The 17137-nt window shown below is 38.6% G+C and overlaps 1 protein-coding gene across 2 annotated transcripts in view; it reads right to left on the reverse strand.

The window, feature by feature from the left end:
* LOC126563857 (roundabout homolog 2-like) overlaps nucleotides 1-13066 on the reverse strand; it is a 116092-nt gene extending 103026 nt beyond the window's left edge. For both annotated transcript variants that reach the window (XM_050220635.1, XM_050220634.1), the window contains exon 1: nucleotides 12979-13066. In XM_050220635.1, the coding sequence (XP_050076592.1) occupies nucleotides 12979-13063 (85 nt within the window). In that variant the 5' untranslated portion in view covers nucleotides 13064-13066. The remainder of the gene's footprint in view (nucleotides 1-12978) is intronic.
* Nucleotides 13067-17137: the final 4071 nt, after the last annotated feature.

The raw sequence follows: 17137 nt of genomic DNA on the forward strand, positions 1-17137 counted from the left end.
CCGGAGAATTTGACGGGATTTCTAGATAACATATCATGGCCACCCATTTCCCCGGATCTCAATCCCCTTGATTACTATGTATGGTCATACATGCTGGCAACGCGAGTATAAAGTGAGCACAGTCGACCAATTCAAGAACGTTCTTTCCAAAACCTGGAGCGAAATGCCCATGGAACAGGTGCATGCCGCGTGCGACTCGTTTGAGAAACGTCTCAAGCTCCTGATAAAGTACAAAGGGAGGGTGCTCTCTCCTAATAGGCCAGAAAGATAGTAAATAAACATGGCTTCAAGAAAAAAAATAGTCAAAAAATAATATCTCATGGTTACATTGTTTGAGCTCGTTTTTAAAATGTATTCGAATATATTGAACACCCTGTATACAGAATTCGACGAGCCTGTGATTTCCTGTGATACGCCTGTGATACGAGCCAGACACGATACGGTGATTTTCCATGACATAAATGATTAATTAGAACATTTTTATTCTATATTTTTAGGTGTGATCTTTGCACGGCAACACCGGGGCTTAGATACCGTCCGGACCGTTCCCCCGTAGTGAGAGGACTGATCAACTAACTACTTGGTACATCAGCAATTGTAGTAAGCATTTAGGTGGCCGGCGTGACGTTAGTAGGCGGTTTAGCCAAAAAGAAAAAGTAGTTTGCATTTACAGAAAAAATGCTAGATCGATTATTTGTTTTCGATCATTTGTTGACGGATTCACCTATTGTTCACAGTTATGGTACAGCTAACACTGCATTCGACTGCTCCTTCCCTGGCTGTGCTTTGAGTGAATGAATGTGTTCAAGATCATACGTCGGGTAAACTTGCGTCAAAAGTTGAGTTACTTATGAAAACACATTGAATAAATAAACTGCCCTTTCTGTGGCTCTGTGGCATGAAAATCCTGGTACCATTTTTTTTCCATCCTCCGTCCCCCGTATCCACACTTCGATCGTATGCGTCGTACACTTTTCTTCTGTTTTGTTTTATTTTCATCTTGGCTGTGTGAACTTCTTCCAGGGGATGCTTCTTCCAGTCCACAAATAAACATTTGTGGGCCAAATTTCCGACGTTTTTTTGTTTTCTTTGATCTTCGATGGCATTGCTTCGCATAGTATAAGCAATCCCGGTTTTATGTGATTAAAGAAATTTATCAGTCTAGCACAGAATGAGTTATGAGCAGATGTAACCTACTGTCGTATATTTCTTCGTCAATAGATGAATTTGATGGATGCAAAACATCACCGAAAATGTTGAAATGAACATTACCGAACAATTATTAACAGAGTAACTGTTATTCAGTTTTGAACATGAAAGATACGCTTTCATTATCGATGCTTTTCAATGATTAAAATTGTTTTTTTTCTCTCCTTGTAATTATTTTAGTATTCATTCACTCGAAGCATTTATTATTATTTTCCAATGATGCGCTTTAAACCTAGCACAAGCATGATAAATTGTATGTTAAATATTGTTACATACTATATGATATGTATATTACTTCAATTATGAAATCCTATACGGCACCATACAAGCTCAACGGTGAACGCTCAAACATTGCTTTGTGGCGGACGTTTGCAAATAACGAGTCACTTATCTTGTCCTTTTGGTCGGAGAACCAACATGCTAGCCGAATGCGGTAGTGCGTTTTCCCGGTCCATGCTATATACTTTTTGTAAAGATCGAATAAAGGGTAAAAGGTTGGCTCTTCAAAGAAAAAGGATGAGGTAAAAGGTTTACACTATAAACCATCCTTGTGTGTTCCCTCATGGGTACTCACCTACATCATAGGGATGGTAAACGCGACAAACAAATACCCCCGCCGTCCTGCAACGTTTGACTTAACCAGAGCAGAGAGTTGGTCAACAGCCGAACCGAAGTGGAAAGGACTTTCACATTATTCTATGGTCCAATTTTTTATGTCTAGTATATTGCTTGACATCATCCTTTTTTTTTTGTCAACGAAAAAATGTTTCAAGTCGAACGTAGGTTTTACACTACTGTGCTTTTTGGATGTTGATGTGGATGGAGGATGTGACATTCTGCTAGGGGGTAGTTTTTGCCGCTACTGCGGCACCGCTTTAGAAGGCGTACCTCAGAAAAGAATTCAAACGAACGTAAGATGATTTCTTTTTTTCCTCTCATTGTAAGATGCGAAACCTTAAAATCATTTCCTAACTCGCAGCGAAAGCTAATGCAACGCACTTGAAAGGGACACACTTCTCGACCAGGAGCAGTTTTTACAGGTTCGTCCTTTTACAACGCAAATAAATGCTTTTGTCAGGTAACGCAGGACAAGCAGGAGACATAACCTTTGGACTGGGTTTATAAATGTGTGTTTATGCAACCGTTTAGGGAGCACGTGTTGGTGCACGATCATGTTTCCCCCGGACGGCGTATTATAAACGTGTTTGGTTTTTACCGTCATTTCATTACTCGGTTGTGTAGGGTATTTGTGTGTGGTAAGGTTTTTGGTAAGAGTCAACAGACTTTTGCTTTGAAATGTATCAACTGAGAATGTATTACAAAATGTTACAACATTCCTAAAGCTGCCTATGCATTCAATGTACGTACAATTATCAGTAGAAATTTAAATTTTAAGTTGTTTTACATTTTTTTCTTAGCATTTGATGGACATTGATTGAATGCTTTGTTAAACTTTAATTGATAATAACTTATTCAACAAAAGCAATACAACCAGACAGTCCTTTAATGAATAAGACCGACGATAATTTGAATCCAATAAATCACAACAAGAAACCAGATAAAGTTTTTAAAATGTTGTTCAAGTACCAAAATTCTTTTCGCACAAAAGCATGTACCGTGGGTTTTTGCTGGCAAACGCTTCTGATCGATATCATCCTGCGTTTGAAAAGACAATGACCAAGAGGGCACTAAACATGACAACGCAGCGTAAACAATGCCTTGGTAACTGCTGTTGTTTATTCAACGCAGCAAAAGCAAACAGAAATAATTATTAACTTCACCGTCCCTCGTTCCCGCAGGTTGAATGGTTGGACTGAACCGAGCACTGCTGCTATGTTTACTACATTACCAAAAGCAAAGCTAAGCGATTTTACACACGATCCGATGGTACGTGCTTCAGGCTGCTGAAAGGTAAGAGTACAAGTAATTATAAAAGCTAACAATATATGTAAAGTCAGAACTTTAAAAGCTCTGCATAAAAATTTGATAATAATAGTTATACGGTGTTAGCTTAGCTTTATCATGGAAATGTCATACATCAGCGTAAACTGTAAAGTTGTACGATCGACAAACGAAAACAGAAAGAAAAGAAAAAATGAAAGGACAGATTTGTAAACACAAAACACACACACACACGCATTACTGACGACGATTTCAACCTAAGAACTTGTATGAATATGGCAAAGCATTGCTGCGCTGTGCTCACAGAAACCACATTGCTGTGGTCGGTGCATTTGTTTGTAGGAGAGCATTTTTATTGAGTTCTTTTGCGTTTTTCTTTGAGCCGCCTTCATCTGTTCTATTTGATTACACGCTTTGACTTGCTGGAGGATTCTGTGAATGTCGAGATGTTTGTCTATTTTTTTAGGAAACATAAAAAATATGCACTAGAGATAAAGGTTCCGGGATGTCGGGTTCGGGGGCGGCCCGGTAGTATAGGCTACATCGACAGCGGTCTTCAAACGGTGGGACCGGGGTTCAAATCCCATTCCTAACCAACTACGTGGTATCGGCAAGTCTAGTAATCCTTTTGATGGATGGCGTGATCTTAGTAGGTCGTTAAGCCAAGAAGGAGGTTCGAGACCACCCATGCTGCTGTAATGTCAGAACTATTTGAATGGATAAATGTTTTACCCCGCCCGTTCATGGGCGTTCCCCGTGAAATCTAAATGTCACACATTTAGAAATTTTGAAATTTTAAAAGACGTAGATGGATTGGGTTGTTAGTTCAACAAACTGAAAAACACTTCCCCACTCACTTGAGTAATTAACTGTTTTAAAGAGATTTTGCTATCCTTTTCAAAGCTGTTAGATTTCTTTTCAATGAACTGTAAAGTTCTAGTACATTGACACAAAATGGTCTTTCTTCCGGTACGTTATTGACAACAGTTATTAATTGATGACAGTTATTAATTGACCAATCGATCGGAAAATTGTTTGCTTGTTACTAGAAACGCGTCCACTCTACTTGATTGACGTTGATAGTACAGAAGAAATGAGCTATTTTTTATGTTTTGAGTTGTATCGTACGGTGTAAGAATTCATCAGTCCCTCGGAAAGATACATGAATTGAAGCGAATGAAATTACAACCACGGCTTTAGCAGGGCTCAGTTCTCTAACGAACAATTGGTTAGAAAATGTATCAATTTGTAGTTGTTGATGTCTGATACCATCGTGACTGAAATGCAACGAAACAGATTTATTCGTCTAGAGTGCACAGTTAATAGGCCTGATTGTCAAAGCCAATCGGAAAACTATCCAACGGAAAGACTCTAACCAAACGGAATGAAAATTTGTATTATGGTCACCCGTTAGAGTCGACGAATGTTTCGTCGACTTTTTGCATACATTCATACAGGCACAGGTTGCTCAGTTCATACATTCGCAGATGATTTCAATGGAATTATACCTATCTTTAATAAGTAAATTATAATAGATTCAGTAACTAATACATCATCTTGGTTTAATAATATACTTTTTGTGGTGGAAATTTTTTCGTGGTGGACTCTCGTGGTTCTTGCTTCAGAATAATTCCTACAAACCACCAAATAAAATCACTAAAACGTATTCAAAATGATCGTCTAAACATATCTACGTAAAACATATACACTTTTCTATCAATTAACGCTTAAAAATGGTTTTTATGAATGCAAACTATAGTTTCCGTTACACTTGACTGACGGAAAACTTTCGAACTAACGCGCGTTTCCGTTTGGTTCAGGCAATGCAAATTTTTGACTTTCCGTTCGACAAACATCTGTCATCGACTTTTAGTCATCTGATTTAGCCAAACGGATAGCCAAACGAAAAGTCATATTACCAAAGCGACAATTATCTTACGTTTGAGAAGACGTTTGGGTTCCACAATCAGGCCTAATATCCACTTATGTACACATAACCAGTAAAATGAGAGATATACAAAATAAACTTATCAATCAATTAAGCTACATCTTATTAAGTTACATTTAATCAAGAGAAAAAAGTAAGATGTCTAATGTTTTCGAACAGTTTGTTCTTCCATTGTTGATGCTATAGCCCGTTTTGGTTTAATTCCTCTTACAGACCCGAGCCGAGCATCATGGTGCTGCGAAAATGAATTTAATTCAAAGGATAAGCAGTAGTGCCATTTAGCATGTAAACACGCTGGAAGACTGTGACCGACAACTTAAAACGGCATCAGACAAAAGACGCGAAATGACTCTAGATGGGATTTGAGAGTTAAACAAATGAATAATGAAATGATGTTTACTCGTTCCGTTTCGCGTGGGATGAAAAAGCACAAAAATCACCCCACACACACACACACACACACATGTGTACACCCATGTACCCATGGTAACGATATGCTCTTAGACAACGCCTGGTCGACCCTGCCGCTGTAATCATCATTGTTGTATGGTAAATATTGAATTTCCATCCTATTTCCATTTGCACACCTTTTCCAAAGTGTGTGTGTGTGTGTGTGTGTGTGTGTGTGTGTGTGTGTGTGTGTGTGTGTGTGTGTGTATGTGTGTTGTATACCAATAGTCGTAGAGACGGTAGATAAATGGTGGTCCTTACGTTTGGCATGAGCCATCCACGATGCTTTTGAAGAAAGCGTATGTAAGTCAGTGCATTGGTTTGACTGAACGGAACGAACTGCTAAAGTACCAGAACTATACAAGCTGTTCACCAACACTGTAAATCACTGTAGTACAATATTGGTGCGCTAACATTAGCAGGTAACGTTGGCAAACGTCTTGTTGAGTCGTAAGCTTACGTGGCACAATACGAAAGATAATCGTTAGAATAATTGTACGATACAATTCCACACACAAAGATTATCGCCCATTCTGCCCATATTTTATCTCAATTCTAGTCTTTCCGGTTTGATGAATCAGCCTGTCTTCGAATGGGAAATGAAGTGATTTTGATTTCTTCGTCTAATATTTATGTGTTCATCATATATTTATAGATTGCTCAGCGTTTTCGCATTCGATTTGGTTCTCCGTTATCGAACGAACGACTATAATGCTGTTGCTTCAACTGTGTTATGATGATTGATTGATGTACTTTGATTTTACGCTATAATTCGATAAATTCTTATAAACGGCATTGGCGGATGCAAACAATGTGAACATGTATTGTACCCTTAATCGATCAAGCAGCAACAGGCAGAATATAGAATTTAAAATATCTTTTCGAGAATACACAATGATTTCCGAAACCAATGAAGTAAGTGTTTTTGTAAAGCTCTTCTTTATTTTGCTTGATAACGATACTGCATTCAATATGTGGTTCTTCTCAACAGGTTCTTCGCTGTCCCAGCACCAAGTGCCAAAATGAATGACTCGTCAATTTTGTTCTAGCCCGTTACAAATACGTCTTTTAATTTTCCATCGTCTGCGCCGTAAATCAATTCTACCCGTGCTGAACGAAGTCTAAATTGGGTTTTCAAATTTAAAACATGGGTGTTTCGTATCGACAGAAGGGATTTTAGCCAGGACAAGTTCAAATTTGCGGTTCATAATGTTCACCCTAAGCGATTCATTTTCGAAAACATTCTGCATTCGTCGATATTTAGCACTGACGCGTCTTGAAGCGTTAACTGAATGTGAAATATAAATCCACCTTCCTAATGCCATACGGATCCCTTTGTCAGGGTCAGGGCAGTTTTGTCAATCGAGAGTTTGTCAGTGAAAATATCTTCACGCAATCAGCCAGATATGATTCAATTAGACATTGGTGAAGAGGGTGGCAACCGTTCAAACCCTGCGCACTGAACAGACACGAAGCACAGACTGACGAATGGCACTAGACCACACCAGTATAGGTTATCCCTCATTTGCACCCCGGTCATAGTAGGTTATCAGCTTTATCAGACACCGAACATTCTTGATTTCTACATTGCTTGAATGAAAATGAATTATTTGCACGAACGGTTTAAAACGAAACCATTCAAAGGGATGCAAACCTGCGAAAGATTTCTAGTGTATTGCTCCCCTATTGTACTTCCCACTAACGTGATGTTTATTGGAGGCTTACTTTGCTGTAAGCGATAGATGCACAGACAGTATGAAGTTCTTGAAAGCGCTGGACACGAAATTCCAACTTACTGATATGGACCTTTTTCATTGATTGTAGTGTGAAACGAATATTTGGTGTAGTACGAATACTGAAACGTACTGAAAGTGTGTGAGTAAAACATGATGAGATTATCTCTATTTTCTTTTGAAGTTCAGCTAGGTACCTGCTGTGCCAGTCATTAGAAACAGGACTTTTGATTTGTTCATTAAATTTGTCGATGGATTCGGTCAACTCCACAATTTTAATGCAATTTTATTCCAAAGTAATTTTCCTGTATTTGTATGATTATCAACCTAATTTTATGTATCGAATGACCGATTCATTTAGCTGAAAAAAATCAGCAATGTTTGCCTTAAAAGAAAAAGAGGGTTTTTGATTGAAAAAAGATTTTATTCTTCTCTTCAGTAGAGAACAAATATCGTCAAGCAAAACGCAAAACCTAGCCACTTAATGTATGTATTTAAACCAGCATGAAATTACATTAACATCAAAAAATTACCTCGAGTCAGTTTGCCAGTTCGACTATTTTCCGTCTGTTACTGACTTTTAATGCCGCGGGGATATGAAAATCCTATTACTGAATGCGACACGAGACCGAATCATTTAAAACACATAACACGAATCTCTTGAAATGGGTCAAACGATTACATTTCAATTTCCCGGTCAAAACCATCGTTTTTGTTCTATCTATTTTGGTTCTTCGTGGTTGTTGGAATAAAAAAAATTAGAACATTTTTTTTTAGAAAATTATTCATGTTACTGCCGCAACCAATTTTAGAACTATTAGGTCCGCAAATAAATAACGGCCGTTTTGAAATCGATGGGGCAACTGTGGACTGTGGCGCGATTTTGAAGTTCGGAAATGACATAATCGAACTGTGTAAACAGATTAGTAATTATTTCGTGGGAGTAAAAGTTCCTAGTTTTTGAAAATGTTTGATTTTGAGCCGGATAAGCACCATATGCCGATGCTCGATGCCGATGCAGCCGTGCTTGGTGGAACTCGTCGGGCTATATCATCTCGGCTGAACGCGTTAGGCATGATACAGTAGGAGGGCAAATGGATACCACACGAGTTGAAGCCGCGGGACATTGAACACAGATTCTTCATGAGAGAATTGCTGGTCCAGCGGCACAACAGAAAGGCTTTCCTGCACAGAATCGTGACAGGAGTCGAGAAGTGGAGTTTGTTCAGCAATCCTAAGCGCAAAAGATCATGGGGATTTCCCAGTCACACCCCAACATCATCAGCTCGACCGAACATCCATAGCTCGAAAGTTATGCTGAATATTTGGTGGGACCAGCTCGGCGTCATATACTGCGAACTTCTCAAACCGGGAGAAACAATCACTGGTGAACGCTACCAGAAACAATTGATGAGTTTAAGCCGAGCACTGCGTGAAAAACGGCCAAAATACTCATCATGCCATGATAAAGTTATTCTGCTGCATGCAATACTTTGTTTGACCCAATTTCTACGAATAAAAATGTCACAAGTAAAACTAAACTTATGTAAAAAAGGCCGTTATTCATTTGCGCACCTTATAGTAGAATAAATTTTAATATTTGTTATTTAATTATCATTATTAATATTTGTTAATATTTGTATATTATTTTTAATATTTTCGTAAAAAATGTTTTTTTTGCAATTATTTTTAACTCCTCAGAAGCACATGGGGTTTGATTTATTATGCCACCATGTCCGAAACGTATTACGTTTTAATTAAAAGATTACGCTATGCGTAATTTCATTACTGATGTTACAAAGTCTTCTATCTTATTGATAAGAGCCATCTCTGTCTCAGCACGCATCGAAATGCTACAAGGGCGATCAATTGATTTTAAAAGTATGGCTTGAACCATCCAACGAGTGAAAAATATCTCCCATGATAATGTTTACGGCTTCCATACCACCGCTACTGTGACTGGGGGAACCAATTCTTATGTTTAAGGTCAAACTGATGTTCTTTTTGTAATAGCTTTAGATGACACGCACTGTACAGCACAATTACAGTAAATTACTTTTGGTCAAATGACAAATAATCCTCACTACATGGAATAATTTGGATGGGCGCACTTTTGGGAGATGAACAATTCCTTTCATGTAGCAAATTTGAAATTAACAAGAGGTTTTTTACTCTCCCACAATCCACGCCACAAGTCTTTTGTTCGTGCTGTAGATTGTACAAAAGGAATTTTCATTTCAATTTTGTCACAACACAAACAACAACAATCAGCGAAAAAGTAATTTCTTGATTAGAAAACGTGCACTATCAAAACGGTGTGCTGAATTCAATTCGTGAATCGGATATCATATTAGTGTTGGAAGCATCCCTACAGCTAGATTGATTAATTGAGTTTGCGAAAAAAAACAAAATCGAATCATTTCTTGCAACCAAATCTTTAACCATCTTTAACAGCAGAGCTATTCAAGTTACACGAAGTAAAACTCCCTGCAGCACAGAAGCAATCGATAGCGGTGAAAGCAATAATTACCTTAATGGAGATAGTATTAAATTAATACTGCCCCAAAATAATCTACTACCGCTCAGTATAGCCAACCGTAACATACTACCACTTCATCATCCATCATTTACTTTCGTTTAATTAATGGACGGTAACCGAAAATGCACTTTGATCATTGGCCGAGCACGTGAAACACATGATTGTTGATAGTATACATTACATTAGTCCTTCCCATTTCCCTGCGTAATGTGAGAGATTATTCTGATCGTTCACGAAGTATTTCGCTAAATTTTTGCGCCAAGCAAAGCTTTTCTGTCAGTAAAATGTTATCTTCATCAATAAGACACTGTTGTACAGATTTTTTTAAAAAAGGTGACTGGTGCTAGAAAATGTTGGTTCAATATGTTATCAGCAGTTTAAACTTTTCTCACCAACTACGAGATAAGTTTGGTTTTAAAATGCGGAGATGAATTGATGTGTTTGCGTTAAAAAAAATCTATTTCCTTAACAAAAGAACAAGCCACTAACCTATTCATAACTGAATTACGCCCTCTATAAACGTCCGTGACGCTAGTCTACTTCCCAATGCATCTGAGCCAAGCTCATACAAAACCACCATTTAATCACACCGGTTTCGGAATACATTACAGCACTGCATGGAAAGGCTTCCCTATGTTCATGCTAATCTGCTCAAGCAGATCTTTTCATTAGGCTAATGAGTTGATGCTTGTCGGCTTTCTTGACTGTGTGCCTTTCGTACGTAGCACACCGTAAACATTAAATTTGTGAAAGATTTTTTCATCATCCGGTGGATTCCAGGATGAAAGTAACTGTCCACAGATTCAGCTGAGTGTAAATAAGATGCTATCAGTATTATGATGGCTCGAAAACTGCTCTCATTCAGTGTTTTAGTCAAAGATGTTGTTTCCGTGCGCCATTACCGTTTCTTCAAACAAATTATGGTCTCTAATTTCCTTATGGTGCACATTGAGTTAATTATATTCGAATATTAACGCTAAACGCACAGCTCAGCTTGAAAAGTACTTTTCGTTTAAACTAACCTGTCTTCTGTAAACGCGAATTTATAGCTACCTTGTCAAGTATAGCCTTGTTCTTGTGTGTCACTTTGACGTTTAAAAATATGACAGGTTAGATGTATGATTTTTGAGCGTTCAAGTAGGACGTGTAAGCTTTGTGCTGAAATAAAAAAGGATGAATTACACTTCTTACTCTACCTCAAACCTCAAATACATGATTCCAACGTGCCAAACAGCTAGCTTTGGGTAAAATCTTTTTTATGACGCTTTTTTTTCTTTTTAGCTATAAATCAAACACGACAAAAGCATTGGGACCACATACCATAAATAGGAAATACAATTTTGCCAAACAACCAAACATTATCGCTGATTTTGCAGAACATCACCACCACCTGGTGAGTGACAAGAGCAAGAAAAAAACCATTTTTAGAACCCTAAGCCAAGGATTTGGTCCCGCATTTTGACGCACTTTTGGTGTTTTCAATCATCAACAATGGAACCCCTCGCAGCTTGATCATTGTCAAAAGCTTCGAACCGAACAATTCTCCAATATCATGAAACCTCGGCTGGATGATCGGAGGTGAGACCTACTACGACAAACTCCGCCAGTATGTTTTTCTATCATTTAAGGTACGGACCAGGGTACAGAAAATTATGAATTGTGCCTCTGCTTAACAACTCCCTTGTTGATTAGGTGGATCGATTCGTTATAGTTTTGCTTTTTTTTTTACTTGTATTACTCACCCTCCCGGCATTGTAGTTTGAAATCACCCCAGAACTTTGTTTTGGCTTCAAAAAAGGACCCTTCTCATTGCGTGTGCGCGTGTGGCCAACAGTTGTGCGGTAATCCCACCGATGCATCCCGAAGGATTATAACGCACTAAAGCCATAAAGCCGGGATATGCAACAGCTTAGAGGATTGGTTGGATATTTTTTTTTTTGCTTTCTTATTTAAGTTTTAATTGGCAATCGAATATCCTTTTGTAGCAAACGGTTGCGAAAATCAACCATATGTTTCGTTAAATTTTCAACCAGCATTATGGGCTAATGAAATTTGTAGTTTATTAAAGGTTTCTGCATTGGCCAAGCCATCAGAGTTTTCATCTCAATCTTCATTTCCATGTTCCGTTGCTTAACCAAAACCATGAATTTGTTCTTAAATCATCGGTAAGCACTTTTAATCGCTAAATAAAAAGCAAGATTAGGGAATTAAATTATGCGTTAAAATTACTACTAAACATTGGTTGCCTGTTTGTATGATTTCTTTACTAACAGATTGCTTCACAATCTTTAAGCAAGGTAATGATCAAAAGCATAGCAACGACTTATAACCGGATTCAAAAAAAAAGCATTGTGAGTAAGGATACGTAAAGCAACGAAAACATCAAATACAAAAGGAAAACAAATGATTCAACTCAAACAAAAGGGTAACATGAGAATGCTTGCGAAACAATCAAACAAGATCAATATCTCACCTACTTTCGTATTTCTGCCAAGAAAGCAATAGCTTCAAAAATTAATTAGACTTCTCGAATGGCTGTGCTGGGATAGGGTTTATTCAGGCAACCACGTATAGAAGAAGGGGAACACACTAGGAAATCCTTATTCTTCCGGAAAGGATTAACTTTTTTTTCGGCTTTCGGTCCTTGTACGAATACGGTTCACGGTTCGGCTGTTGTGGTGTTTTATGCTACAGTCGAGCTACAAAAGCACGAAGAAAACATCACAGTGGAGATGCATATGATATGGATAAATATGTTGTTTTAACCACAAAAGCATGTTGCAGCACATTTGGCAAAGGAGTGTGTGCTAGCACAAAAAAAAAATTATTGATTCAAAATAACTTTCCACACTGTAAACGGCTCCTTTAAGGCCGAACGTGAGTAAACACTTTTTTCCAAATATCATCCCATAAGTATTATCATTTTTACGAGTGCCACAATGGCTTAATAAGTGAATGAATAAATACCATACGCAAAATTAATGTACATTCACATCTAAAGCCATTTGATTAACTTCAATTACGCAAAAGTAAATACACATAACAGTTCTACAAAAAAAGAATGGATGAGATGATCATCTTCATTACACAACAAAGTAACAGACACATGAGCACATGAATAAAGCATCAGTAAAAACGCCCTATCATGAATTTCCATTTAATCTATTCAAATGATACCATTTGTTACATCAACTCACCTAGTACTTTCGTTGAAATACCACTGCACATTAACAGAAACCATACCACGGAATGATGAATGCCAACATCAGTGACAAAAGTCATTTTGCTTCCAGTTGCTCGTTCCCAGCTTTCGCGTTCCCTTGCTGCTTCCGTGTCGTGTTATTTGGGAAGGTTTAATAAGATAACATATATGCTACTTCAGTTACAGCTTCACTTCACTTCACTTCACTGTGCTTCTCCTTGTTGATTATCGATCCATCTTATTTAGCATTGAATAATTTCACTATGAGATCTTCACCATCTTCATGCAGCAGCTATCACATAGCACTGAACATTTCAAAATAAATTTTCACTTGAAGCATACGGCATTATAAAGCAAAACATTAAATTGAAACTGATAAACACTCGCCAAAACTAATATCATTATCTTCTGAAACAAACATATGCTCTCATATACTATCTTTATCCACCTCAAAGCATAGCGTAATATTCTACGATGACGTAAAAACAATTCATGCAATGACTTAAGGATTTTCACTTCAGGACTTCAAACAGCAACCTTGTCTAGCAGTGGAGCCTTGCTGCATTCTCATACGCTTCCTCCATGTAACACCAACCTCTGTGGGTTTCTGCGGTGTTGCTATCGCTGTCTGATTTGTTCAGCATTCACCACCACCGCAGAATTGATTGAGTGACATCGTCTATCTTTTGATTAAAGAGGAATATTATTGATGTCTGGCGTCCATGGCGCGCTGTCACTTGATATACCATTCTGCCATCACATCACTGGCAAATATTCTCTTCGCACCGATGCTCGATGGTATCATGAGTTATGAAACTTTAGGCTGGAGCAATTGAGGAAGTGAATTCAATTATATTGCTGCAGCAAACATGCACACACATACTATCGCTGCTCACATCCCAGTGCTGGAAAAGTGAGATGTACAGTGAGGAGAACCTGTGAATGAGAAAATATTACATTTAGTACATTTTAATTATTTTCATTACTTCTTATTTTATTTAGCAGAATTAATTATTGCAATGGATATATGCCCCGTTGCAATCTTATTGGATAATTTTGTGATATTTTTGAGTGTTTTTTTTTTTTTTTTTTTTGAGTGAGAACGGCATGGCCATATTGCTGAATTGTTCATTATAAATGATGTTTTTTTTTTTGAAAAAATTAAAACATTATCTAATGCATCTATCTATATCCCAACGCATGATATGCAAGCAAATTTTTCATGATTCCAAACTGTTCCAAACCAGAAAAAACGTTTCACACGCTCTTACACAGAAAAACGATGGCAATAAAACCCGTAAAGTGTAACACGAAGAAATCTTCAGCTACTTCAAGGCTTCGCACACCCATTGTTGAGCATCTTCAATGAATTTTACTTTTCATCATTTTTTACAATCGTTTCCCGGTGCCTCTAATGCTGATTTATTAAACCGCTGTATTTTTGTGTTGCTTACTAAACTCTAAGGAGAAAAAAAATAATCTCTCTACCGCTTTCAGGGCACTTGGTGGAGGTGCGTTAGGAATAAAAGCATCCAAAGCAAACAATTTGCAGCAGGCGGTGCATGGCGGGAGGAAGAAGGAAAAACCCATCGGAGCAATATTGTTGCCCCCTGTGATCCTTGGGCAAGAAGCATACCAAGGACTGCACAGCACCTACCAACTGATCCCGGTCTCATGCTGCTTTATGAATCTCCGGATTCTGCTTCCACACGCACCTTTATATGCTTTCAGTCCGGGAGCGGGAAATAAGCGAGACCGAGCGGTTGATTTTTCAATAGCTCTCCACACATTTTCCGTCGACACTTGAGCACAAACAGCACACAACACTCCAGAACTGCCCCACCGTACAACACCACAGTCAATTCAGTCGCGTTTTGATATGGATGATAACTGTGGAATGTAAGCTACTCACGAGCAAGCACACCGTACGGAGACGTTTATCATCATTAGTGTGCCTTGGATTCTAACAACCGAACCAAAAGTGAAGTTTTAAACCATTGCTGCTGCACTGGCCGTCAAACATTACACGCATTACACTGTCCAACCAAGGTAAAGTGAAAGGTGTCTAGCAGTGATGGTCGGATGAAAAACTAAAAATACTGGTAAAACTGGGTCCATAAATTATGATATTACACCGCAGAGGAGGTCTTCAAATGTACGCTCCAAAATGAATTGGAAGAAATGCATCTCATCGAGGTGGGCCCTCGTAGTAGCGGCTTGTCTGAGTGCATTATTTTGTTTGTCTGTGCATTATTGAAAATTATTTTCAAACACTTTCTTCCACACATTCGGTAGCCACATAAGATGAGAGAGATGATGGTAAATATTTTTTATCAAACGCGTCTCATCTTTCGGTGGTAATTAAAGCCGTGAAAACATACACCTGTTTGTACTACAAATTACCGCTTAAACTGTACATGTGTAACTTTTTCCAACACGTTTTTCGACAGCAGACCGCCCTGCGCTTCTTCTAACCGACCATATCACATCTTTTAGCCCGTGGGCCGTGTGTCATCGACTCGCAATTTTAGTAGCCGCCGTTGCATTAGTCATCAATGGTGCGTCTCCCGTACGGCAAATGCTTTAATTGCTCGCGCCGGTATCTTTCTTTCTATTTATAGCGAAAACTGATCTTTCTTCCACACACTCAAACGGTCACTTGCCATCCTCCTTGTAACAGCTGAGACAGTTCATGCACTTAGCACGTTGTGTTCTTCTATCTTTTTGCATTCCTACTTCAAATGTCCTTGTTGGCGAAGCGTTCTTAATAGTGCGTCTACCATGCGAATCATGTGAAAACAATGGTGAACCGTGCGAAAAAATTGTTCAAACATTCATCTCTACACACTGGCAGACATGTTCATTGATCAAAGCAACCGTCTCATGCTATTGCTAGTGCAAAATTGCATACAGGGGCCCCAACAGAGATGCATGATTTTCATCACCACGAAGCGATTGCTTGTTTCAATCAGGAATCGGGACCAACAACAAAAGTACGGGATGGATTTCGATGACTAATTTATGGGATTCCAGTAAGATTTTTTTTTCTTCTATCCTGTTTGCCTTCCCACGCCAGGTTTGCTATCGTTGTTCTTTGTCATTTGCGCAAGCATTACCGGCATTGATCAGGGACGGATTGAGTGTTAAAAGCGAAGGAAGAGAAACTGATATGTGAAAACAAAACATGCAACACAGCTGTGGCCAGTTCAATCCCGAAAAATGGAACAGTCCTTCCTAGTTTCTTTGGCCATCTATCCTCACCGTAGAGCAGGGTTGCAGAGCTGTGAACTATTTTGCAGTTCCTTCAATGCGTAACCAACCACTCCCAAAATTTGTTTTTGCTGTACCCGATATCCTGCGTGAAGCAAATATACACACATAAACCGTTCCTTTTCCTCACAATAATGAACAACAACAAAAAAAAAAACGAACTACAAAGCTCTTGCATGCTGGTTCAACATTTCGTGCTAAGAAAACACACAAGCGATTCGGAACGATTAGCCAGTGGCTGCTGCTGAAAAAGTGTACCAAAACGGGAACGGACGAGTGCGACCTTTCCCACAATAATTCCTGGTCTTGCTGCCATTGTATCAAGAGGGTGAATATGTTTTTACTGCTGATCTGGCAATAAGATTAATGACCAATGCATAGCGGAAACCCTGCGAAATTTCAAGCCAAGGGAAGGAAGAACTTCCAGCCAAAGGACCCAGCATAGCTCTCACTTATTGGTTAGTTACAAGATAGTACATGCATAGTAACGACCTGCGAGAATATCGTCCAACTGTTCTGTTAACGAATTAGCACACTTTCCTACAGCAATTAGCATAAACTATGAAAGAAAGTGATTGCTTAGCCCGAAATTACGTTCGTACGATTGAAACAACAAGCAGATAAAATCACTCAAATGGGTGCGATTGGATTTGTCTAAAGAAAGGTAATGAAAAAAGGAGCAATAGAAATGGTCTTCCCCTTTTCATTTTGAGTGAATGAAGTCAGCCGTTCTCAGTGTTTGCTTATTTTCTCCTCATTTACATCCAGTACGAAGAAGTCTCCGGGTAGAAGTCCGCACCAGCAACAACTGAGAACTATGCTTAACTAATCTAACAACTCATTTGCAGACACCCCAAGTAGTTGTCAGAGAAATGGCGCGCTTT

This window comes from Anopheles maculipalpis, chromosome 3RL, assembly GCF_943734695.1.
Source record: "Anopheles maculipalpis chromosome 3RL, idAnoMacuDA_375_x, whole genome shotgun sequence".
Classification (NCBI taxonomy): Eukaryota; Metazoa; Arthropoda; class Insecta; order Diptera; family Culicidae; genus Anopheles; species Anopheles maculipalpis.